At 35.1% G+C, this 25,757-nt stretch overlaps 2 protein-coding genes across 2 annotated transcripts; both read left to right on the top strand.

Annotated features, from left to right (window-relative positions):
• The first annotated feature begins 1,286 nt into the window (after positions 1 to 1,286).
• On the top strand, positions 1,287 to 4,010 carry LOC113766014 (MDIS1-interacting receptor like kinase 2-like). The gene has a single exon (XM_027310246.1). It carries the CDS (start codon positions 1,287 to 1,289, stop codon positions 4,008 to 4,010), a length of 2,724 nt encoding a protein of 907 aa, XP_027166047.1.
• A 20,191-nt stretch (positions 4,011 to 24,201) lies between these two features.
• LOC113766013 (MDIS1-interacting receptor like kinase 2-like) lies at positions 24,202 to 25,530 on the top strand. The gene is made up of 2 exons (XM_027310245.1): positions 24,202 to 24,475; positions 24,845 to 25,530. The coding sequence occupies exons 1-2, from the start codon at positions 24,202 to 24,204 to the stop codon at positions 25,528 to 25,530; spliced, it is 960 nt and encodes a 319-aa protein (XP_027166046.1).
• The last annotated feature ends 227 nt before the right edge of the window (positions 25,531 to 25,757 follow it).

Here is a 25,757-nt window from a genome sequence, read left to right as displayed (position 1 = left end):
GCTTTATAAATTTTGTTGGCAAAAATTTTAAAAATTTTTCTAAAACGTTAAATGTTTATATACTTTATGCTTGCAAATAATTCAAAAAGAAAAAATCAATCCATAGGTTGTATATTTCATCATAAATTTTTATGCTTGTACTTTGTAGCCTTGTAGGTTTATCACTTGTGCGTGATTATCCGCTTCTGAAGCTATAGTAGAGAATTAGCTAAGATAGACCAAGAAAAAAGATGATTTATTAGAAATTTTGAAATTTCTAGAGGATCACCATCAATAATGCATCTACAGAAACCTACTAGAGAGTCCACAAACATAATACTGAGAAAAGATGAAAAGAAGACGTGTAATATGTCATGAAGATTTGAAGGTCGAATATTATGAATTCCACTCCAAATTTGATTGAATATTGAAATAATACTCCTTAATGACTGATAAGCTTTTCTTGATCTTAATAGTTATATTCATGTCAACCTACAGGCACGGTTGGAATTTGTACTCATCAACTTATTAAATTGAGAAAATTGTTTAAAATATCTTTCACATTTAGTCAAATGAATTTTTTCGCTCTTCACTTTTAAAATGCTAATTTTACGTCCTTTACAAATTCAAATCAACAAAATTTGATCCCAACTTAAGTTTTCAACCATTTTTTAAGTCTGAAATCAGCATGTGATCTATATGCAGTCATTTTTTATTTACAAAAAAAAAAAGAGAGTCAGATATCACTTTTTTAATGGCAGAAATGAATATAAATTAGCCTAGATCTAGCTTTCTTAGGAGAAAAATAAATATAGTTCGGATTAAATTCATGAAGATTTGGAGGTCGAATATTATGAATTCCACTCCGAATTTGATTGAATATTGAAATACTATTACTCCTTAATGAATGATAAGCTTTTTCTTGATCTTGCCAGTTGTATTCATATCAACGTCTAGGTACGGTTGGAAGTTGTACTTAACCACTTACTAAATTTTAGTCTCTAACTTTTTGGGAGACTTGACTGACTTCCTGTTTAGTCTCATTCAAAGTAAACTGCAATTATACAGTAATGCTGAATTCATAATATGTTGAATAGAACCGAAATTATCAGTTGAATTTATCATGACAACATTGTTTCATCCTCAAATGCATGAAATAGTGACAATCCAATAACTATAATAAGCCATTAAAAATAAATGAGAAGACCTTTGAATTCTTGCCAAGTGAAGGGCAGAGCAATAATTACCTGTTTCACCAGTATTTATAACCAATATCTGCACCTCTTGTTGAACCAAGAAAAGAAACCATGGATTACTTGAACATAAGAAAGTCTTTCTTTGCATTCCTATTGGTCCTGTTTGTTTCATCATTTTCTGCTAAAGCTAATGCATCAACTTCTGATGAAGAGGCTGCTGCTCTTTTGAAATGGAAAGCAAGTTCTGGAAACGTGAACAATAGCTTCCTGACTTCATGGAATCTTCAGCCTACGAATGCCAAAAATTCTTCAAATCCTTGCACATGGGCTGGTGTTTCATGCATTGATGGAAGTGTCAACAGGTTGAAACTCACAAATTCAAGTGTCAAAGGTACACTCGAAGACTTTCCGTTTTCATCCCTCCCAAATCTTGAATATTTGGATCTCAGCTTGAATGAAATTTCTGGCAGCATACCTCCTCTGATGGGTAATCTCTCGAAGCTCATTCATCTTAATTTGTCTTCAAATTTGTTGTCCAAAAAAATCCCACCTGAAATCGGCCTGTTATCAAAACTTGAAACCCTCCTCCTAAGTTTAAACAACTTTTGTGGCTCAATTCCAATGGAAGTAGGCCAATTAAGGTCACTTATGCAGCTTTCTTTGCATGCAAACAACATCCATGGTCCTGTTCCCAGTTCCCTTGGCAATATGAAAAACTTGACTTTTCTCAGTCTCGGCTACAATATGCTTTCAGGTCCGATTCCCACAGAAATAGGAAATCTTTCCAATCTAGCTTACATTAATATGCAAAGCAACTATTTAACAGGTCCTATTCCCCCAGAGATAGGGAATTTGAAAGCACTTGAAAGTCTGAGCTTGTCTGAAAATAATCTCAGAGGTTCAATCCCAAAATCACTAGGTAGCACAACCAACTTGGCTCTTCTTTCCCTGGACAGAAACCAATTTTCTGGTTCAATTCCTGCTTCCTTAGGCAATTTGAGTAAACTGGAAATTCTGGAACTCCACGATAACAAACTTTCTGGTGCCATTCCGGAAGAGTTGGGACAAATACCAGAGTTGGTTATGTTGGAGATGGGGGAAAATCAGCTCTCTGGTCAGCTACCCAAACAACTTTGTCAAAATAGCAAACTTATGTACTTCAGTGTGAGCAACAACTTGCTTACTGGTCCAATCCCAAGATGCCTGAGAAACTGCTTAAGCTTAATTAGGGCCACTTTTAGTGGGAACCAGCTAACTGGTAACCTGACAGAGATGTTTGATATACTTCCAGGCTTGAATATGATGGACCTTAGCAACAACCATTTCTACGGGGAGCTCTCAGGATATTTGTTGAGATCTGCAAATCTGAGAATTTTGCGGATGGCAAACAATAACATCTCAGGTTTTATACCTTCAGGATTGGGCAACTTATCTCAATTAAATGAACTTGATCTTTCTTCAAATCAATTAACTGGTGAAATTCCGAAGGAAATTGGGAAAGTAGCTTCTATTATATATCTGCGTCTGCAAGACAATCAATTTTATGGAAGCATACCTCTAGAAATAGGAATCCTAACAAATCTGCTTTATCTCGATGTGTCCTCAAACACCTTGACTGGATCCATTCCAGGATACTTAGGAGATTGCCAGCAACTTTCTTATTTAAACTTGAGCAACAACAATTTAAGCCAAAAGATTCCAGTTCAAATAGTTAGGTTAGATCACTTATCCCTTTTGGATTTAAGTAATAATTTGTTATCAGGAGAGATACCTTCTGAACTAAGCAGTTTGGAGAACCTCGAAGTGTTGGATCTCTCACACAATAACCTCTCTGGCTCTATTCCTAGGGGCTTGGGAAAATTGCCTGACTCAGTTCATATTGACCTATCCTTTAATAACTTAGAGGGTCCAGTTCCAAATGGAACGGCTTTCAGGAATGCCACCGTAGAAGAGTTAAAGGGAAACAAAGGCCTGTGTGGCAACAATGCAGGGCTAAAACCTTGTGAAAATCCTCAAAGGAAGGAGAAGGGGCACAAACGTGTTCTCATAATTGTACTCCCTCTTGTGGGATCTCTCATACTAGTTTGTGCATCTTTGGGAGTTCTTATCTGTTGTGAAAGAAGAAAAAGTAAAAGAACAACCAATGGACATGGCATGGATGTAAAGGATGACAATCTGTTTTCTATATCCACATTTGATGGAGAAGCAATGTACAGAGAAATCTTAAAAGCAACACAAGAATTCAGTGACTTGTTTTACATTGGAGGAGGAGGTTATGGAAGTGTTTACAAGGCACAACTTTTGTCTGGTGCCACACTAGCTGTAAAGAGACTTCATGACTTGTCCGAAATGGCAGATCATGGAGGTTTCTTGAATGAGATAAGAGCTTTGACAAGAATCAAACATCAAAATATTGTCAACCTTTATGGTTTCTGCTCAAATGCTACACATTCCCTTTTGGTTTATGAGTACCTCGGACAAGGTAGTTTGGCCAAAATTTTGAGAATAGATAAAGAAGCCACGGAGCTGGATTGGGAAAAGAGGGTGAATATCATTAGGGGTGTTGCTGATGCTTTATCTTATATGCATCATGATTGTTCACATCCAATAGTTCATCGGGATATTTCCAGCTACAATGTCTTGCTTGATTCAGAATATCAGGCTCGTATTTCTGACTTTGGCACTGCAAAGCTTCTCAAGAAGGGCTCGTCTAATTGGAGTGCTCTTCGAGGTAGATGTGGATCTATTGCACCAGGTATTAACTTTGCAATTTTTGTTGGTGGGCTCTACTTTGGTATAGCTTGTTCGTTAGAGCATAAGCACCAGCAATCCTGACATGATTTTTGCTGCAGAACTTGCATACACGATGAAGGCAACAGAGAAGTGTGATGTTTATAGCTTTGGCATCCTGACATTAGAAATAATCAGAGGGAGGCACCCTGGGGACCTAATAGATGTATTGATGTCTCAAAAACAGGGAAACATAGAACTGAAGGAGTTGCTGGATCAGAGACTTGCATATCCCTCACCAGAAAATGAAAAGATTTTGGTATCTATCCTCAAAATAGCAAGATCATGTTTAGAGGTTGATCCAAAATCTAGGCCAACAATGCTTGTCATTTATAGGTTGTTATCAATTGGAGCACCGGTTGTGCAGCATCCTGGTGAGTAACAATGGAAGTTTGGAAGTATTTCTGTTACATTATTTAGCTGACAAGTAGAATAATTCAGTCAATGTTCTATTTAATTTGGTTATGCATTTTGCTTGATTTGCTATGAAAATCTCTTATTTCTTTCCTTTCCATGGTAGGGCAAACAGCAGTGTGGATTGGAGATGAGACAATGGATGTCTAGAAGATCTAGAGGCATTACTGCATGAAAAATCAAATTCCAACATTGTTAGACAAAGTTTTAATGGGCATGTGAAGATAGTTACTTGGAATAATCTATTGTCTTGAGTTTCATTGGCAAATTTATCTGGTTTTGAAACCAGAGGATTCCCTTTGATTGTTTAGATGTTTGCTGTAATTTAATTTTTGTTATTTAAATGATTGATTTTACCATGGAGATATAAATAAAAATTTGAAGTTGAGAAAAGGAGGTTGTGAATTTGGAGATAGAAAAGTTGCATATAAGTTATTTCATTACAAAAAAAATATATTCAACTTTTTATATCCTTTTGTTTTGAAAGAAAAATTCAATCTTTTTGGTCGATTAAGAAATTAATACAAACTTAGCAAAAAGTTTTTTTTTTTTTTGGTCGATTCCACTGGAGTATGTACCAAGAAATTTAGAGGACAAATGTACTCGGGAAATTGAACACGATTTTCATGTATTATATATTACTTTGCTACATGGCTACGCACTATTATAAGGAAGTAATCCTTTATGGACAGAGTGACACAATGAATAAAAATAGAATACCAAACATATTTAAGGGGCAGAAAGAACTCAAATCTTTTTGAAGAAATAGTCAAAATCTCCAATTTCTTCCTTTCTGATAGGCTTGAGAGTAGAGCAGATGGGAAATTTACTTACTAGTGAACTCTTCTGTATTTTTTTGATTTGATGTATTCACCTCCAAATATATATTCTCCCATACAATCCATTATCGGTGTATATTTCCCACTCAGCAGCAAAAAAATAGAAAATATATCAAAAGATATGTAGGACAAATTACAAGTTTTTTTTGTCAATTTAATTCATCATATCAATTACCAAAGAGAGGATATCATGGTGGGCAAGAAATCTAAGGCAGTTTCAAGGGCAGCTCCTACAGCTGATTCATTAGCCAAACATATTGTTAGTACCATGAGACGCATTGTTGTGGGTTGGAGGAAAGTGCAAAGGATTCGAGCTAACAGGGAATTTAGATTAGAATAGAATTTTGATTAGCTGATGTATTTAATTTTAACGATAATTTTAGAAACCTCCTCTAAAATTTTTTACACTTTCACTAATCTCCGCTAAGGTTTTAAAAATTACACCGGTCTTCCTTGTAAAAAATTTCGGCCTATTGCTTGCATGAGTTGTAGTGAAAGTACTACTTTGCCCTAAAACATATGCTTTATTACAAATAGATATTTGACAAAAAAAGAAGGTTAGAGCACTAAATAAATGAGATTAACTAATTAAACCAGAATAATGGTTGTTTCATCTTAAATTAGCAATCATAATTACAATAAAAAAAAAATGGTGTCAATTACTACCCTAAGATGGCGCCATTTTTGTGATTGACATTACTTGACAAGGATAAGGACAGTCAACCTTATATAATCTGCATAGAAGGATTTTATGAGCAAGAAAAATAGAAGGAATTTTTGACTGGCTTGTTTTGTTGAATTTTGTGTCAAGACAAAATTAATTCATGTTTTTATTGCTGATTTGTTGACTAAACCCATATTTTTCCTGTATCAATACTTTACTTTCATCTTGCCAACTACAACAAAAAGGTTAATTTTTCTACCCCAAATTTAGATGCTTATATTGATAATTTGATAGCTTTAGAGAATTAGTTGCATCCTTTATACGTAGTTGTAATGGCTAGAAAATATGGCCGTTGTAGTTTGTGCTAACTGTTGCAAAGATCATTATCGCTTCACGTTGTTGCTACTGCATCTTTTTGAATTTCACTTATACCTCCTAAGTTTTATTAATTATTTCATTCTTTACGAATACAACTTGAGGACAATTAGAAAAGGGTATATATGGAACAAAATTATCATCTCATTCCTCAAAATACTTTTTTAATAGCACTTTGTCTGAATTGAATTGATTCTGTTACTCAAACCTTAAGTTCAAAGGAGGTTAGTATAATTTTTAAAACCTTAGAGGAGGTTAGTGAAAGTGTTAGAAACCTCAGGGGAGGTTTTTGAAATTATCCCTTAATTTTATTTTTAATTTATCATTTATTTATAATATTAGCTAGACTACTTTCATGCTTTATCTAATAACAGGTAATTTTCGCCTAAACAAAGGATATTATGATTCATGGAAGGCTTAGATTTTTTTAATTAAAAAATCATCTCTTCATGGTTATTGTTCTTTAAAATTTATATCATGCAAGGCGTACTAATTTTTGGAAACTACTTCGTATTTTGAGCTGTAATAAACTACCCCTATCTTCAGAATTTGTATTTTTCGGGCAAAATGTCTTAGTGGTCCTCAAACTATTACAAAATTTAACTTTTGGTCCTCCAACTATTAATTTATAAGTATTAGCTCTTCAAGTAATTAAAACATATAATTCTAGTTCTTTTATCGACTCGAGTCGTTATGTCTAATAGAAATAGCACGATGTACATCCCAGTGGCCCTGAAAGTATTACAAATTGTAACTTTTGACCATCTAACTATTAATTGATAAGTTTAACCTTTCAACTAATTAAAACGTATAATTCTAATTCTTTCGTCAATTTGAGACGTTAGGTCAAATAAAAAATTACCATGTGCTCGCGAGGGGCCACTAAAATATTCAATTTATTCACTTACGTCACATACTTCTTTTTGTGCTTTGAAAACTTTATGTTATGTAGAAGTGTTCAAGAACTCTTTTGCAGAAGTATGCTTGGCCCCTTAGAATGCTCATTAGGCACTAGTGATTTTCTAAATATTAAATTCCTGTCCTATTTTATTTAATTTGTACGCTGCAAGATTAAACTATATCTTGGAAAACCGTTAATATCTGAGTTAGGGGTGTTTCGCGAATCGAGCCGCTCGCGAGCGAGCTCGACTCGAGCTCGTCAATATCGAGTTCGAGTCGAGCTCGAGCCAATTAAGTCGATCTCGAGCTCGAGCTCGAGCTCAAAAACATTAAACTCGTTGGCTCGCGAGCTCAATTATATATTTATTTTTTATTTTTTATTTTTTATTTTTTATTTTTTTTAATAGTAAAATTACATATATATCCCTAATATTTTATTTTTTAAAAATAAAATAATAATAATTATTTTTTTATTTTTTAAGCTCGAGCTCGAGCTCGAACTCGACTCGAATTTGACTCGAGCTCGAGCTCGAACTTGATATTTTGAGCTCGTCGAGCTCGAACTCGAGTTCGAGCTTCACAAAATTAACTCGAGCTCGGCTCGTTTAGCCAAAACTCGACTCGAGCTCGGCTCGTTTGCACCCCTAAATTCTGAGTAAACTATATTTATTGTGTCAATTCGTGAATAAACAGGTAATGATCACGATAACTTAATGGTCCATGATTGGGTTCGAAGTTTCTAACAAGATTCAAGAACACGTTAACTAAATACAATACTGACACGATACTGGCAATCGCCACAACCCAACCCAACCGCTGCCAACCCAACCCCCCCGGCCCTCCTTTATTTTTTCTTTGGGGGCAATGGCCGCGGACCCTACATTGACCGTTGACTATCCAAACTTGTGTTCAGATTGTGATGTGAACGCCGCATGGCTGCTAATCATTTTCATTATTCAATAACTGGAGTTCTGAAATCGATAAAACGTGGTTTGAACACGAAAACACAAAGGTGAGAAAGGAAAACAAATTGTAGGCTTGAAGTAAAGTCATTTGCTTTCGTTTCAATACTGAAGAAGAAATGGACTACCTTTTATTTGTACTAAAATTGGCATAATACCAAGAGAATATACGGGAGAGGATCTGACTCAACCCCCAAGCCCCAAGGAAAAAGAGAAGCGAAATTTAATCAGAATTCGGGTGAAATGGTTTTTCACTGCAAATTTGGCATTGCTTTGAGAATAAACCGTGAATATATGTTATTTTTAATTTGAATAAGCAAACGATGAACACTTTAATTCCAAACAGGCGTCTGTAGACGATGAACACGCATTGTTGTGGGCTGGAGGAAAGTGCAAAGGACTCGAACTAATTGGGAATTTAGATTAGAATAGAATTTTGATTGGCTGATGTATTTAATTTTAGCGATAATTTTAGAAACCTCCTCTAATATGTCTGACACTTTTACTAACCTCCACTGAAGTTTTAAAAATTACATTGATCTCCCCTATAAAAAATTTGGGCCCATTGCTTATTTGAGTTGTTGTGAAAGTACTACTTTGCCCTAAGACATTATGTTTTTATTACAAATAGATATTTGACAAAAAATAAGGTTAGAGCACTAAATAAATGAGATTAACTAATTAAACCAGAATAATGGTTGTTTCATCTCAAATTAGCAATCATAATTACAATAAAAAAATGGTGTCAATTACAATCCTAAGATGGCGACTTTTTTGTGATTGAAATTAATTGACAAGGATAAGGATAGTCAACCTTATATAATCTGTATATAAGGATTTTATGAGCAAGGGAAATAGAAGGAATTTTTGACTAGCTTGTTTTATTGAATCTTGTGTCAAGACAAAATTAATTCATGTTTTTGTTGCTGATTTATGGACTAAACCCATATTTTTCTTGCATCAATACTTTACTTTCATCTTGCCAACTACAATAAAAAGATTAACTTTTTTTACCCCAAATTTAGATGCTTATGCTGATAATTTGATAGCTTTATAGAACTAGTTGTGCCCTTTATATGTAGTTGTAATGGATAGAAAATATGGCCGTTGCAATTTGTGCTAGCTGTTGCAAAGATCATTATCGCTTTAGGTTGTTGCTGCTGCATCTTTTTGAACTTCACTTATACCTCCTAAGTTGTATTAATTATTTCATTCTTTACAAATGCAACTTGAGGACAATTAGAAAAGGGTATATGTGGAACAAAATTATCAACTCATTCCTCAAAATACCTTTATAATAGTACTTTGTTTGAATTGAATTGATTCCGTTACTCAAACCTTAAGTTCAAAGGAAGTTAGTGTAATTTTTAAAATATTAGAGAAGGTCAGTGAAGGTGTTAGAAACTTCGGGGGAGGTTTCTGAAATTATCCCTTAATTTTATTTTTATTTTTATCATTTATTTATTTTTAATATTAGCTAGACTCCTTTCATGCTTTATCTAATAACAGGTAATTTTCGCCTAACCAAAGGATATCATGATTCATGCAAGGCTTAGATTTTTTTTTTAATTAAAAAAGTATCTCTTTATGCTTATTGTTCTTTAAAAAATTATATCATCCAAGGCGTACTGATTTTTGGAAACTACTTCGTATTTTGAGCTGTAATAAGCTACCCCAATCTTCAAACTTTTTATTTTTCGGGCAAAATGTCCTCAAACTATTATAAAATTTAACTTTTGGTCCTCCAACTATTAATTTATAAATATTAGCTCTCCAATTAATTAAAGGGATAACAATAAAAAAGCCCCATGTGGTTTAGCTATCATACAGAAAAGCTCCCTGTGGTTTCATATCATACGCGTCGGCACCCCATGGTTTGAATTATTTTGAAAAGTCGATGAAAATCGTTAAAACAAACGGAGCTGAATGAAAAGACAAAAATACCCTTTTGATATAAGCAAAAATTGTAGAAATAATTTTGCACTTTCATTCTGTCGAAACCAACGAAGAGAGAGAGAAAGAAATAGAAAACCCTAGAGAGAGATAGAGCAGCCCCTTTTCTAGCCAATTTTCAATTGTTATTTCAATCAAATATTAAGATCGACGGAAAATACGAGGAAGTGAAGATTTGCGATGAAAAATCAAAGAAAAATGGGTTAGTATATCATCTCTCATCTATTTCGATTCGGGTTTTGGGGTATGTTGTGGAAGGAAAATTGTTATTTACTGATTTTAGATTAAATTGGGAGGCCATTATTTAACAAAGATAAGCTTTGCGATGTATTTACGTTTGTTGTTAATGAAGATGAAGGTTTTTGATGTATGCCCAGCAAACCTAGCTGCCTAGATAGACAGCTTAAGCGGCCCTTTCAAATTGCTAAAGTTTTGATAATTATTGAAAGCTTAAAAAGAGATAGCTTTATAGAAGAGGTCCCTCCAAAAACGCGTTTACCAGCTTTGGTTCCAATGCCTCAATTGTTTGGGATGATAAGGCTACGCGTTTCAGGTCCTAATCTGGTTACCCCTTCTTTTTGGTCAGACTCAATTGTTGAATATGACAGTCCGTCTTTTTGGCTTGAAGTTATACTATCAAAGTGCAGTATTACTTCTATTGATCAATTGCTACTGTTAAATGCCTTGACTAGTCAAGCACGCCAGCTTCTGTAATCTTTCATTATCTTAATATGGCTTTATATCGAGACATGTTGTGGTCCAATGTGGTCCCCAATTGTTTGTTTTGATTGTGTTATATTAGTTTTTTGTGTACTTGTGAAAGACAAATTACTAATATCTAAGAACTTTATTGCTTATCATGCTATAGCAGAAGAGAAATCTGAGGACAAAGTTGACATACACATGTATTTTGGTGGGAAATTTAGAGAAAAACCAAGGCTCCACTACACAGGAACCCACATGGCTATTTTCAAAGACAGAATTGAAGATCAGTTATCGATAGTGAGCCTGTGCAGAATGTTTAAAAAAGTAGATGAAGGAGCAACCAGAGTAACGTTTTGGTTTTGTGCCCCAGATGTTGATTTAAAAGGTGGTCTACACCCAATTAGAGACAATAATGATATTAATTTAATGAACCAGTGCTACTGGAACTTGCCTAAGGAAAGGCTAATTTATGCTTGCAGTGGGGATGAGCCATTTGAAAAAGAGCCAGAAGATGGTGGGGTCAGTGATGGAATAAAAAATAAAATCCTTGATACAGGTGCATATGAAGATGGTGGGGTCACTAATACTACGGGGACAGGTGCATGTGAAGATGATGAAGAGCCAGAATAGTTAAAAGATGGGTTGGAAACAATAGAAGATGAAGACATCTTTAGCCCGAAGAAAGATGCTGTTGGAGACAGCAACTATAACAAAAAAGGTGGGGCAGGGGCAGGGACAGATGGAGACATAAAAAAAAGGTAATGGCACCACTGCTTCCTCAAAATTGCCAGTGCATGTATTCTCATTTGCTGGAAAGACAGATGAAAAAAGTTCTGCTAAAAGGGGTTCTGTGAGAAAGAAAAGGGCCAGTAAAACTTCACAATCTAAAGGGCCTGATGTGATTCAGCAAATTACAACACTTGTTTCATCTCAAAGGCCATCAGAAGTTGAAGATGTAAGCATTATAAAAGAACCTGTTTCATCTCAAGGACCATTAGAAGATGAAGCTGTAAACATTGAAAACCCACCTGCAATATTTAGAGAATCAGATTTGAGAGAAGAAGACGAAAGGGTAGGGAATGCTGAGGTGACTGAAAAGAATTGGCAAGAACTTGTGGTTCAGGATGAAGAGTTGCTGGACAAATTTAGATCTGGTAGTGGAGAAGAAGATGACTGCCTTGACTTTAATCCTGAAGTTGAGTTTAGGAAGCCATACTTTGAGCTGAAAGTGGGGCAGAAGTTTACTAATTTTAGAATGTTTAGATCTGTGTTGTGTGAATGGCTAGTAAGAGAGGGTTATGAAGTTACTTGGGTGAAAAACTACTCCAAAAAAATTATTGTCAACTGTACAAAAGGTTGTAGCTGGAGGATTCGGGCAACACTAATTCAAGATGAATCAACCTTCCAAATAAAGTCATTAAAGGGTGAGCATGTGTGTGCTCGAGAATATCAAAATAAGCATGCATCAGCCACATATCTGAGCAACAAATATCAAGATAAGATCAGGGATAATCCAAAAGTTGATTTGATGAGATTGAAGAACGACATCAGAAGAGATTTAATGATTAATGTGTCAATTACTAAGGTTGGTAGAGCTAAGCGTAAGGCAAAGGATATGATGCTTGGCATGGATATGGAGCAGTATAAAAAACTCTGGAGTTATAAAGCTATCGTCCGAGACACAAATGCTAGAAGTACTGTAAAAATTCAGATTGACAAACCACCTGATAGTTCAAGAGGTATATTTCAAAGATTATATTATTGCTTGCATGCCTGCAAGCAGGGTTTCCTTGATAGTTATAGACCAATAATTGGTCTAGATGACTGTTTTATTAAGAAAGCATTTGGTGGACAATTATTGTTAGCACTTGGCAGAGATGGCAACGACAACATGGTGCCAATAGCAATTGCAGTGGTAGAGGTAGAGCGGTATGACTCCTGAAAATGCTTTTTGGAGTTGCTAATGGCTAATTTAGGCATGGGAAGAGATAATATTCCTTGCACCTTTATCTCAGATAGGCAAAAAGGGCTTGTGCATGCCGTGAATGAACTGTTTCCAGATTCAAAATATAGATTTTGCTTGAGGCATATGTACCAGAATTTTAACCAAATGTTCAAAGGAAAGGAAATGAAAGACATGTTTTGGGCTGCTGCAAGTGCTGGCAGAGAAAGGGAATGGAAAGTGGCAATGATTGAACTAGAAAAGGCAAACAAAGAAACTGCTGAATGATTGAGCAAAATTCCATCAACTCTTTGGAGTAGATCACATTTTACAGGAAGTAGTAAATGTGACATTCTGGTAAACAACCTAAATGAGTCATTCAGCAACTATATATTAGAAGTAAGAGAGTTACCTATCATTGGGATGCTTGAATAGATAAAGAGAAGATTGATGCAGAGAATTCAAACAAAGAAATCTAGAATGCAAAAGTTTTAAGGAGAAATCTGTCCTAATAAAGCAGAAAAGATTGACAAGAATCAGAGGTTGAGTAGGATGTTTGTTGCGACTAGGGACGGTGATCACAAATATGAGGTTGGCTGTGGTGTGAGAAAATGTGTAGTAGTAGACTTGCATGAATGGACATGTACTAGTGGGTATTTTCAATTAACAGTTTATCCTTGTACCCATGCATGTGCTGCGATAGGAGTATGCAGATTACCTATAAAAAATTATGTGCATACTTGCTACACTAGAGCAAAATATCTGAAAACATATGCGTATACTATCACACCCGTTCCAAGTGATATTTACTAGATAACTTGCGAAGAAGAGACCATAAACCCCCATGTGGTTAGGAGAATGCCTGGTAGACCAAAGAAACTGTGCCAAAGAGGACAAGATAAGCCTAAGAAGGGTCAAGTATCAACTAGAAAGGGTTGTGTCGTACATTGCAATAGATGTTTTCAGCCAAAGCATAACTAACGGACGTGCAAAAATCCCATTCACCCTAACTCCAAATTTTACAAGGTAATTTTCCTTGTACGCTTAAATGTCATTGTTATAGCATATGTATGTATTAATAATGTTAAATGGCATTTATAAGCACCTGAAGCAAGCGTAGCTGAATCCATTCAATCACAACCAATTGATGAGTCGTCCACTCAACCACAGCCAACTAGTAAAGGTGCTCCTGCTGCTCGAAGTACTACAATGACCAACAAACAGGCTAGGAAGGTGCGCACTCAATCAAGCTTTTACATTGATTTAATAAGTTACATAAAAACAGACGGAGTACTGGTATACATCTAAGTTCTCTTTTTTATTTTAATTGTAGCATGTGGATGGTACAAATATGAATGGGGGTAATAAGGCTGATGCCACCACTGCAACAACAAAAAGAACCAGAGCTCCAACTGTTATTGATGTCCTGCGAAAGTTAAGGTTAAGATATCAAAAGCTATCCAGGCTTAATTACCTGCCTAATAGTTGCCTAGCTGTAGTTAGACCTTCATTTTGGAATATTACATGTAGTTGCAATGATGTCAGCAACTATCTTTCCTGTAGAATGATTGATTGTCCATGGAAATGTAATATCTACTTTTTCATATACTTGGCTTATGTGTTACTATTTTTGTAGTGACTGAATGAAGTTCTTGGCAACCAGATTAATGTAATGTGAAATGGTAACCAGATTTTGTAGTTATTGAATGAATTTGGAAACAATTCTAAATCTATGTTCTGGAAACAAATTTTGTAGTTATAGATTTTGTAGTTATTGAATGAAGTTCTTGGCAAGTAGAGATTAATGTTATTTGAAATGGAAACTAGATTCATTTTTGTCTTCTTTTTTTGTCTTCTATATCACTTGTTGTCCAATTTTCGGCAGGTGTATTTCTTAGCCGTAGTGGAAACACTAGAACAAAGCTAACCATTATTTGATGGGTAGACATCAAACAAAACACCACAACTAGTTGAGCTAAGGCTACCTGCTGAAATGCAGATTACCAAACAAAACTCCAACTAGCTTATTTCGTTCAATTTTTGGTGTTTTCAAAATGCAGATTATCAGAACAAAACTCCAAAATGCAGATTACCAATTTCGTTCATTTTCACTGCAACAAAACTCCATACATCAACAGCAGGCCACCAACTAGCAATTTGGTAGATGAAGAACTACATCATCAACAACATCTTACCATTATCTTATCTGGTAAACATCAACAACAGTAAAATAGAAAAAATAGATACCATAACACAACCTCCAACTAGCAATTTCAAGTTCTTCATTTCATTGTCCAAATTTTCCTACGAATTTTCTTGAACAGGTTGGCTCACTACGGGGACAGGTGCATCTTGATCTGGCTCGTCTCTGTAAATTGGATTACACCATGAAAAGAACCCACATTCATCTTTCTCACACACAAAATATAACATTCCTTTCGATGGCTTTTCCAACTCAACAATCTTTAGCTTTGCCTTCCTTCGACAATTACATATCTTGTACTGGTATCGAAGACCTCTATCTCCGTTTCCTCAGCTGGTTGCTCGAAAGCTTGAGGAAGACATCGTGGGGGTACTTTCTGCACTTTCCCTTTAGAATTTACAAACAAAATATATATAGATAGAGTTCACATTTTTACCTTAAGGCTTTGTTTCCTGCAATTCCTTTGTTGGCTTGCAACCTCTGGTTGATTGATTACTTACAATTTTGCACAGGCATCGAATGTTGCCTTCAATTTTGGCCGAAGACTTGGAAGACTCGAAAGCTCGTCTTTTGTTATTAAAGTGTGAAGGGTAAAATAGGCATATCAGGTGAAAATTTGTGGTAAGAATCTATTTTCCACAAAAAACACGCGCCTTTCTAGTGCATTTAAGACACACGCCGTACATTTGACGATTTTCGTTGATTTTTTAGAATAATTCAAACCATGGGGTATCGACTCGTACGATATGAAATCATAGGGGACTTTTCTGTATGATGGCTAAACCACAGGGGATTTTTTTGTAACCCTTAATTAAAACATATAATTTTGGCACTTCTATCAACTTGAGTCATTATGCCTAAGAAAATAGCATGATATGCGTCACAATGGTTCTTGAACTATTACAAATTTCAACTTTTGACTATCTAACAATTAATTGGTAAGTTTTAAATTTTCAACTAATTAAAACATATAATTCTAATCCTTTCATCAATTTGAATCGTTATGTCAAATAGAAATTACCACATGCATGGCAAGGGGCCACTAAAATATTCAACTTATTTGCTCACATCACATACTTCTTTTGTGCTTTGAAACCTTTATGTTAGGAAAAATTTCAGAAACCTCCCTTGAGGTTTCTGACAATCTTAGTCACCTCCTCTAAAGTTTACAAACTATTAGTTACCTCTTTTGTCAAATTATTGGGCCCTAATTGTGCCATCATGGATGATGAATTGACAGAAACATCCTCAGTAGTTATCATATATTCTGAAATGGGCAATGAAATAATTAGTAAAATGAGTAATACATAGAATTAACTAACTTAACTGGAATTTGGATGCAAAATCAATTCCTAATTTCGATTTAGAGAAAAGATGCCAAAAATGGGCTCCTTTTTGCTGATTGATGTGACAATAAGAGCTAATTGATCGTTTATTTTGGTGAGAAATATAGCTTCATCAGCCATATTGAGGAAAAATAGCTAAAGAGTTGAAGTGGGAGATGTGAAGTTTTGCTGGAAGAGGTGAAGTATTCCAGACCTAAGAGCCTATGAAGCGAAGCAAGGTTAGATACTACAAATTTCTACTATAAACTGTATGAAAATTGCATACTTTGGTTAAGGATGTTAAGATGTTTGTCATTGATATGTCTTCTTATTTTTGGCCATCTAGTTTGTGTGATGTGTTGTGTTAAAGTTGATTTTATGACAAATTTTTCATAATTTCTAGTTATAATAGCTATAAACTGGAATGTGTATTCATGCATATGTGATAGTGCTATTTATATCAATCATAGAAAGTTTTTTACATGAGATCGAAGGAGTTACAGTGAGCTGGTATTATATGTTTTGTTTATATCATTCATAAAAAGTCTACTAACATTGTAGGATAGTAACTGGTGATATTCATGACATTGTGCTCCATTGTGGGGGGACCAAAGTGCGAATTCCTAATATGGATCCTCAAAATTATTTGGTCATTAATCTGCTGAATGATATTGCCGAGAAGGCATTACATGAAATGCCTGGAAATGTTAATCTTCTGCTACATATGAGGTGTGCAATACCTGGAACAGAGGGTTACATTGATGTGAATAATGATGAAAGTTGTCCATGAAATATTCAAGGAATATGAAGGTCAACTAGTCATCAACATACAGGTGTTCAACATGGACATTATCCTTGCTAAACAGGGTGACATGTTGAACAGAAATATTGGTGGTGACTATGAGAATTTAGGAATTCAGAATAAGCATGTTGTGAGGAAAGAGCAGCATATTGATGGTGTTATCAACTCTGAGGATAAGGGGTATGAATGTGAATCTAACTCTGATGAATCATGGAAGCAAGGATTTGATGATGACAATGAAGATGATATAGGTGATGAGCATATGACAATGTCTTATAGTGATAGCAGTATGATGATTTTTCTAAGTTTGATGATAATGAAACAAGTGAAATTGTACCAGATTCTGAATCTAAGCAAAAAATTGACCCTTTAAGAGAAGTGTTAAGATCAAGGATGTAGACTTACAATCCAAGGGACAACATAGAGTTCAAGAAAAGGCAACTATTCACTAACATTGATGCCTTTAGAGCAGCATCGAAGGATTATATGATCCAAAAAGGATTTCCCATTAAAAGGCTAAAGAATGAGAAAACTAGGTGTACTGCCAATTGTGCTATTGATGGATGTAGTTAGAGGATTCATGCGTCCCCTGTAGCTGATTCAGTAACATTTATGATTAAATCATCCATACCTGAACACACATGTGTAATGGATATCAAAAATCGTTAGGCCACCTCTGATTGGATGGCCAAGAAACGTGTTGCTGTGATAAGAACCCATCCTCACATGTCAAGAAAGGGCATTGAAGCTGAGATACTGAAATGTGGTATTCATCCTAGCAAATAGCAAGTATATAGAGCCAAAGAAAAGTCCAGAGAAGAAATTGAAAGCAAAGATGCTGAATCATATAGTAAACTACCAAAGTATGCTATACTTCTAAGGTAACATAATCCTAGTAGCATATGTAAAATTCATTATGATAGACCAAATCTACTAGTTGAACCAAGGTTCCTGAGACTTTTTCTCAACTTTAAAGGACAAAAAGATGGCTTTTTGGCATCTTTTTGGCAGGTTGTAGAGCTTTTGTTGGATTTGATGGATGTCATTTGAAAGGCAGTTTTGGTGGAGTATTGTTGACTGCTGTTGCATTGGATGCTAATAACAGCATATTTCCCATTGCATTTGCTATTGCTGAGGTCGAAAACAAAGAGATATGGAGTTGGTTATTTCATTTCTTTGAAAAATTCTTTGGACCATTTTATAACTATGTTCGCTTAACTTTCGTGAGTGATAGACAAAAGATATTAAACACATTATCTTATCAGTTAAAATTTCTACAACCTATTGTGTACCATGGTATCCTCTGACTGGTTTTGCTCTTCATGTAGGGGTTGAACCTTGCATATGAACAGCTACTTCCATCTGTGACTGGAAGATACTGTTGCTGACACATTTGCAGTTACTTCAAAGCTCAGTTTCTTGGAGTGTTATGGACCAGCTTCTTTTGGCAGGCTACTAAGAGTTATGATGCAATTGGCTACAATGAAGCAATGCAAAGTATCAAGGACATGAATGTAGAATCATGGAGATATTTATCCAAGATTCTAGTCTCTGCTTGGACTAGGCATGCATTCTCAACAGAGATGAAATGTGATCTTGTCACAAACAATTTTCTCAGTTTGTAATAGCAACCTTGGTTTTTTCCATCAGTTTCACATACACCCCCTGAAATTTCATTGTTGTACCTTTGTACTATTCAACATAAATTAACTCACTAATGACAATCTTGAGGGTAGAGGTGGAATATAGTTATTTTCTCTCTCCTGATACATATTTTATATTGATTGTCCACCTCAAATGGGTTGAAATTGATACCACCTATTTAGTTCTAGGGGAAGTTGCTGATAATTTGCAAACTTCAGGAGAGATGACTGAGACTGTCAGAAATTTCAGGGAAAGTTTCTGAAATTATCCCTTTATGTTATGTAGAAGTGATCAAGAACCCTTTTGCAGAAGTATGCTTGGACTCTTAGAATGCTCATTTGGCACTAGTGATTTTCTAAATATTAAATTCCTGTCCTATATTATTTAATTTGTATGCTGCAAGATTAAACTATATGTTGGAAAACTGTTAATATCTAATTAAATTATATGGATAATTTCACAAACCTCTCCTGAAGTATCTAATAGTTGCAGAGAGTTCCTCTCAAGTTTTAGAAATTAAATTACGCCTAGTTCCCTTGCTTTTACTATTTAGGTAACAAGATAGACCCATCAGGCTAAATTTTTCCTCAAATACCCTAAATTACCTTTGTTCTATTAAAAACAAAGAAAACTAGTTTCCTCAACATTTTCTTCCAAATTTGCAACAACACCACCACCAAGCAAACACTTCAAACTTCAATGCCAAATCTAATTATTTCCAAACATGGAACAAACCTACTAGGCAAATAGTTTGAATAATTCAAGAATTTCAGTAGCTTCAAAAATCCCAACATCTATCTTGTAATATCATCCCAGCCTAAATGTTTTTGAAAAATCAATCATCCCTTGACAACTAATAACCAAACTCATACTCTAAACTTCAATTCAATACCTACCACTATCTTAAAACAAGTAATAATCTAACCAATCACTACCAGTAGAATAATATTCTGACCTTCATAAAAATATATATTAACATTGTAAAACAGAGTAAAGCCATCCAAAACAAAATAGAACCAACAATATTAATCAAGTAAAGAAAATCAAATGCATTTATTAACATCCTATACAAGTTTTCAGGATAATAACCAGCCCAACAATTTTCCCACTAATCCCTCCTCTTCCATGCTTCTTAGTTATCAATTGCATTATTTATTTCTTTATCATCACTATAAGCATATTCCTTTCTATTTAGTTGACAATGAAATTTGCGTCTGCGAGTAAAATAGTAACATATTCATCAAGTAAATAGAAATGGTTATGGTATGGTAGGTCATCATTAAGATAAACATAGATATGGATATAGCGAAAAAATAAGAGGAAAGGAAAAGCAAAGAGACAATAAGAGAAAGGAAGAACTTTACAAGAGTGAGAGAAAGGAAGAAAGAAAGAATGGTTATTGATGGAGAATAGAAGAGGTAGGGTTTCTTTTTCTTTTCCTTGGTTTTTTTAACCATTGCATCATAGTATAAATTATTTATTAAGTGAAGGAGGACATTATAGTTGTATTATCACACCAAGGGAGGTTAGTGCAATTTCTTAAACCTGAAAGGAGTTGAGTGAAATTATCAAAAATCTCACCGGAGGTTTGTGAAATTATCCCTAAACTATATCTACTGTGTCAATTCGTGAATAAACCGGTAATGATCACGAAACTTAATGGTCCATGATTGGGTTCAAAGTTTCTAACGAGAACGCGATAACTACTCAATACAATATTGACACCATACTCCCCCCGGTTTTTTTTTTGGGGCAATGGCCTCGGACCCTAGAGACATTGACCTTTGACAATCAAAACTTGTGTTCAGATTGTGATGTGAATGCTACATGATTGATCACCAGTTTCATTATTCAATCACTGGAGTTCTGAAATCGATAAAACGTGGTTTGAACAAGAAAACACAAAGGTGAGAGAGGAAAACAAATTGTAGGCTTGAAGTAATGCCATTTTGCTTTAGTTTCAATACTGAAGAAGAAATGGACTACCTTTTAATTCTACTAAAATTGGCATGATACCTATCAGACCAGGAGAATATACGGGAGAGGATATGACTCAACCCCCAAGCCCCAAGGAAAAAGAGAAGCGAAATTTAATCAGAATTCCGGTGAAATGGTTTTTCACTGCAAATTTGGCATTGCTTTAAGAGTAAATCAAGAATTTATGTTATTTTTAATTTGAATAAGCAAACGATGAACACGACTTTTTCTTAAATCCCAAACAGGCGTCTGCAGACCAATTTATCGCTTTTGAAAGAAATTGCTAATATTAGTGTCAGTTAACCACGCATTGACTAGATGATCATGATAATTGTTTTCTTGGATTCTGAGCTTGTGGAAAAGATTGTTGGGAAAGTTGGCTAAAAACATTTTTCAACTTTTTAAAAATTTATCTCTTATGCCAATCCGGACAAATGACTAGCTTGGGAGTATGTGCATTACAATGTGTGTCTATGCCGTTTGTCGTAATTTTTAAAATTTAAAATTAATGAAGTGAAAGAAAGAAAGAAAGTCTACATCTTTCATATGTTTCTTTGATTTTAAATGTGATCTGAAAGGTTCTTAAATTTTATTGACTTCGATTTTTTGTAATTTAGTTTTAGCACTTGAATTTTTTTATTGGTTTAAGGCATTGCTGACTGCTTGTACTTGAGCCTAGCAGTCAGCAATGCCTTTAATTAACTATATTAAATTATAATCTATTTAAAATTCTATAAATAATCAAACTTCAGATAAATCAAATAATAATGGAACGAACGACTCAGACTCCAGCATCAATCAAAGTCTACTTGTCCAGCGATCAATCGACAAGTATTTGATGGCCATGAGTTTATCTTTTGATCACATATATTTATCTGACTCATAACTCAAACTCATCGAGCAAGTAAGTCACAAGTTTATTTTAGGTTAATAGTATGGCCTGTGATTGCGTTCAGGTTTTTAACAAGAACACGGTAACAACCGTTGATTTTCAAATTCTGTTCTCAGTTTGTAATGTAAACGCCACTGATTGATTATAAAAAGTCTTTATTCAATAATTGAATTCTGCAATTTATAGAACGTGTTCAGGAAAAGAAAACACAAGGGTTGAATATCGCAACGGATCTTCTGTCCCACACTGTGTCACTCTCTGTCCCACTTTTTATTATATTGCTATTTCTCCTTCATAAATATCATGTTTTAATTCTTTTTTGTTTCCTTAAGATCCAATAACTATTAATTGAGTAATACACAAAATTTAACAAACTCAAAAAATCAAAATGCATAAAAAATGAGATTTTTTATGAATTTTTTGCTATATTTTTTAATTTTCTATTATATATTAATTTTTTGAAGTTGTTGTATTTATTTTTTACTTAATTAATAGTTATTGGATTTTAAGGAAACAAAAAAGAATTAAAACATGATGTTTATGAAGGAGAAATAGCAATATAATAAAAAGTGGGACAGAGAGTGGCACAGGATATGGGACAGAAGATCCGTTGCGGTTGAATATTGGTATTGAAATTTTCAAAGTACCTGTCGGGCCAAGAGAACACACGGTACTAAGGGAGGTAAAAAATTGACTACCTAATTATTTTCAACGTGTAGTTCAAAGAATAGAAAGAGAAGCCCTCCAGAGCCTTGTATTTAAATAAATCAGAAAGAATTCCACGAAGTTCTTTTAACAAGAGTCCGAGAGTGATACATGATCAACCCTCAAACAAGATTTAGGAAGAATCTTAAATATCTTATGCCCTCACAGGAAAACTTGATAGAAATCATGGATATTGATTAATAATAAGAATATAGTTTGAAAAATAAAGTTCTACCACGGCCTATTTATAGGCCAACATGCTCGAAACTGAAAAATTCAAACTCTTGCCAGTAACAAAATTTCCCAAAATCTTCCCCATATATATAATTGAGCAATTGCACCAACCTGTCCAATAGGTGGTGGCTTTCGAAGTTTACCGATTTCTCCAGCACACATGGACACCAACGCTCTCACCACAATTTTGTTTCTCATCTTACTTTCAACTTCATCCATGTCATCTGCAACATCAAGAACACTTCTCCGCACACCAGGTGAGTTTCGTAGACCACAAGTACCTTAAAAACATGCCCTTTTGCACTAATGTATGCTGTGATCTGGTCTTATGCAGATGAATTCAGGGGCAGCGGTTCTAATAGTCATCCGAAGTTAAAGATTTCCCAACCTCCCTACCATTCACCACATTCAAGCCACTTCTGGAGGGATCCTCCTCCTCCTCCTCCAGGCAGCATTGGATGATTTATTTCCCACAGGCAGACGATACTCCAGGATTTGGGCTGGGATGTTGCTTCTTTTTATAGTGGTTTCTTGTAACCCTATATATTCGTATATGCATGTCAAGTATCAAAATGATATGAAATCGTGAAAATTTGTTTTCATATGTCCTCGTTTTTTTACACAGTGGAAAACTTCTATAATCAGTTTTCTGTTGGTTTTGTGGTCCATTTGGACAGTGCTTGATCTGTTCATGTTTGGTACATATCTAAACAATCATCTCATGATTGAAGTATCATATCCAAGGTTCAAAGTCACGGTCGCGATCTCGAATCGTTCCATATCGGTCTCAGCATATCAGTCGCGATCTTAACGATACATAAATTTTTGAAATATTTAATATTTTAAAAATTGTAAAAAATATGATAAAAAAATTAGCAAAAATAATAAAAATTCAAGTTGATTTGGGATGATTCGGGATGACTCAAGGTAACCACACACACACACATACATCTCGTTTGTTTCCTCTAGAATAGCCACTCCGATTTTCTAAATCATGCTGGATATTTTCCAATATTTTTGTCAATAAAAACTTCTCCTTTTATAAAATGCTCTCACCAACAGTTTTTTTCTACATATTAACTCACTCTTCATCGCTTATATCACTTGGTTTATTCTTATCCTTTAGAACACATTCAACTAAATCTATATAATACAAGTGGTCTTTCATTCTAGTTTTTCAAGTCGAATAATTAATTATATTTAATTTTATCATACAACAACTATTTGAGTCATCCATTTTAATCAGTATAAATGAGCAACCCAACATGATTGCTTAGATACCACTTTGTGGAGCAGGCACACGATATTAGAATTAACCTAGGATAAATTACTCTTTCCTCAAGTGCTAATCAAAGTAGATTTAACCAAATTACCAAACAATGACATCAATAACAATAATAAAATATAAAAAAGTAAAAGTCACAAGACACCAAGATTTCTTCTTATTACATTTGTGTTAGGTTTGTAATGTAAAATCTAAATGCCACATTGATTTACTTTTCAAAGTCCTTACTAAATAATTGACTTCTGAAATTTGATGGACGTGTTTAGAAAAAGAGAACTGTGGGTTTGAATTAAACAACCTGACAGAATTGCCTTCATCATAACCGGGAAACTACCTGACAGGCCAAGACCAAACTAGGGTCCAATTAACGACGAAGAATCAATTTTCAATGTGTACTTATCTATATGACAGAAGAATGGGGAGAAGAAAGAGAGAAAAGGACGAACTCTGGAGTCTTGTATTTAAAGGGATGAACCATCAAATATCTCATCATGCAGTTCACAAGATAAACAAAGTGAACAAATTTGATCCAGCTTCAGCTGAGCGTGAGCTCCAGAATAGTTCCCTCTTGATTTCATGGAATATTAAGCCTACCAAAGCCAAGAATTCTTCCAGCCCTTGCACTTGGGCGGGTGTCTCATGCAACATTGGTGGAAGCGTCAACGGATTGAACCTCACAAATTCCAGAAGTCAGCTCTACACTCTATGACTTCCCATTTTCATCCTTTAAATACAAGAATACGTTGATCTGTCCAAGAATGAACTTTTTGGCAGCATACCACCCCAGGTTGGTAATCTTTCCAAGCTCATTTATCTCGATTTCTCGGCCAATATGTTGTCAGAAGAAATCCCACCGGAAATTGGCTTGTTGAAAAATCTTCAAGTTCTTCATCTAAACGAAAATCACCTGTCCGGTCCAATTCCGAGGAATTAAGCTATTTAGTCCGTCTTACTGAGCTTGACTTGAATACCAATAACATCAGCGGCACTATTCCATCTTCCTTGGCAAATCTGAGAAACTTGACATACTTGTCTTTGTATGAGAATTCAATTTTCAGGTCCCATTCCTCCAGAAATAGGAAACTTATCCAATCTAGTCACTGCTTTTCTGAGCTCTAATCATTTGACAGGTTCAATTCCACATGTTCTAGGTAACCTCAATAAGCAAGAGACCTTGTTCCTTTTCCAAAACGATCTGTCCGGTCCCATTCCAGTAGAGTTAGGGCACTTGAAATCACTCCAGAGTTTGAGCTTGTTTGGAAATAATCTCATTGGCACAATTCCAACATCACTGGGTGACCTGACGAATTTGACTGTCCTCCATCTCTATGATGACCAACTCTCAGGCTCAATTCCTGAAGACTTGGGCAACCTAGAGCTACTTACAGATTTGGAACTAGACAGGAATGAACTGAATGGTTCTATTCCTAAATCATTTGGTGATCTGAGCAACCTGGAATTTCTGTTTCTCCGTGAAAACCAGCTTTCCGGTTCCATTCCAGTGGAGCTCGGGCAATTGACAAAGTTGGCTGTGATGGAACTGGATACAAATCAATTGTCTGGTCATCTGCCAGAACATCTTTGCCAAAACGGAACACTTCAAAACTTCACAGTAAGCAACAACAGGCTGACTGGTCCAATCCCTGTAAGCTTGAAAAACTGCTCCAGTTTAATCAGAGTTCGATTTGAAGGAAACCAACTAACCGGGAACCTGTCAGAGATGTTTGGTATCATCCAAACTTGAATTTCATGGATCTTAGGAACGATGATTTCTATGGTGGACTTTCTGGCAACTGGGGTAGATGCCCAAACTTGGCAGCACTTTTGCTTGCAGACAATCACATCACAGGTAGAATCCCTTCGGAGCTGGGAAATGCGTCTCAACTTCAAAGGCTTGATCTTTCTTCCAATAACTTGATTGGGAAAATTCCAGAGCAAGTTATGAATCTGGCTTCTCTGCTAAATCTAACT

Source organism: Coffea eugenioides, chromosome 3 (assembly GCF_003713205.1).
Source record: "Coffea eugenioides isolate CCC68of chromosome 3, Ceug_1.0, whole genome shotgun sequence".
NCBI classification, from domain to species: domain Eukaryota; kingdom Viridiplantae; phylum Streptophyta; class Magnoliopsida; order Gentianales; family Rubiaceae; genus Coffea; species Coffea eugenioides.
Note: the sequence above shows the minus strand (reverse complement) of the source record. Positions and strands in the feature narration are given on the sequence as shown.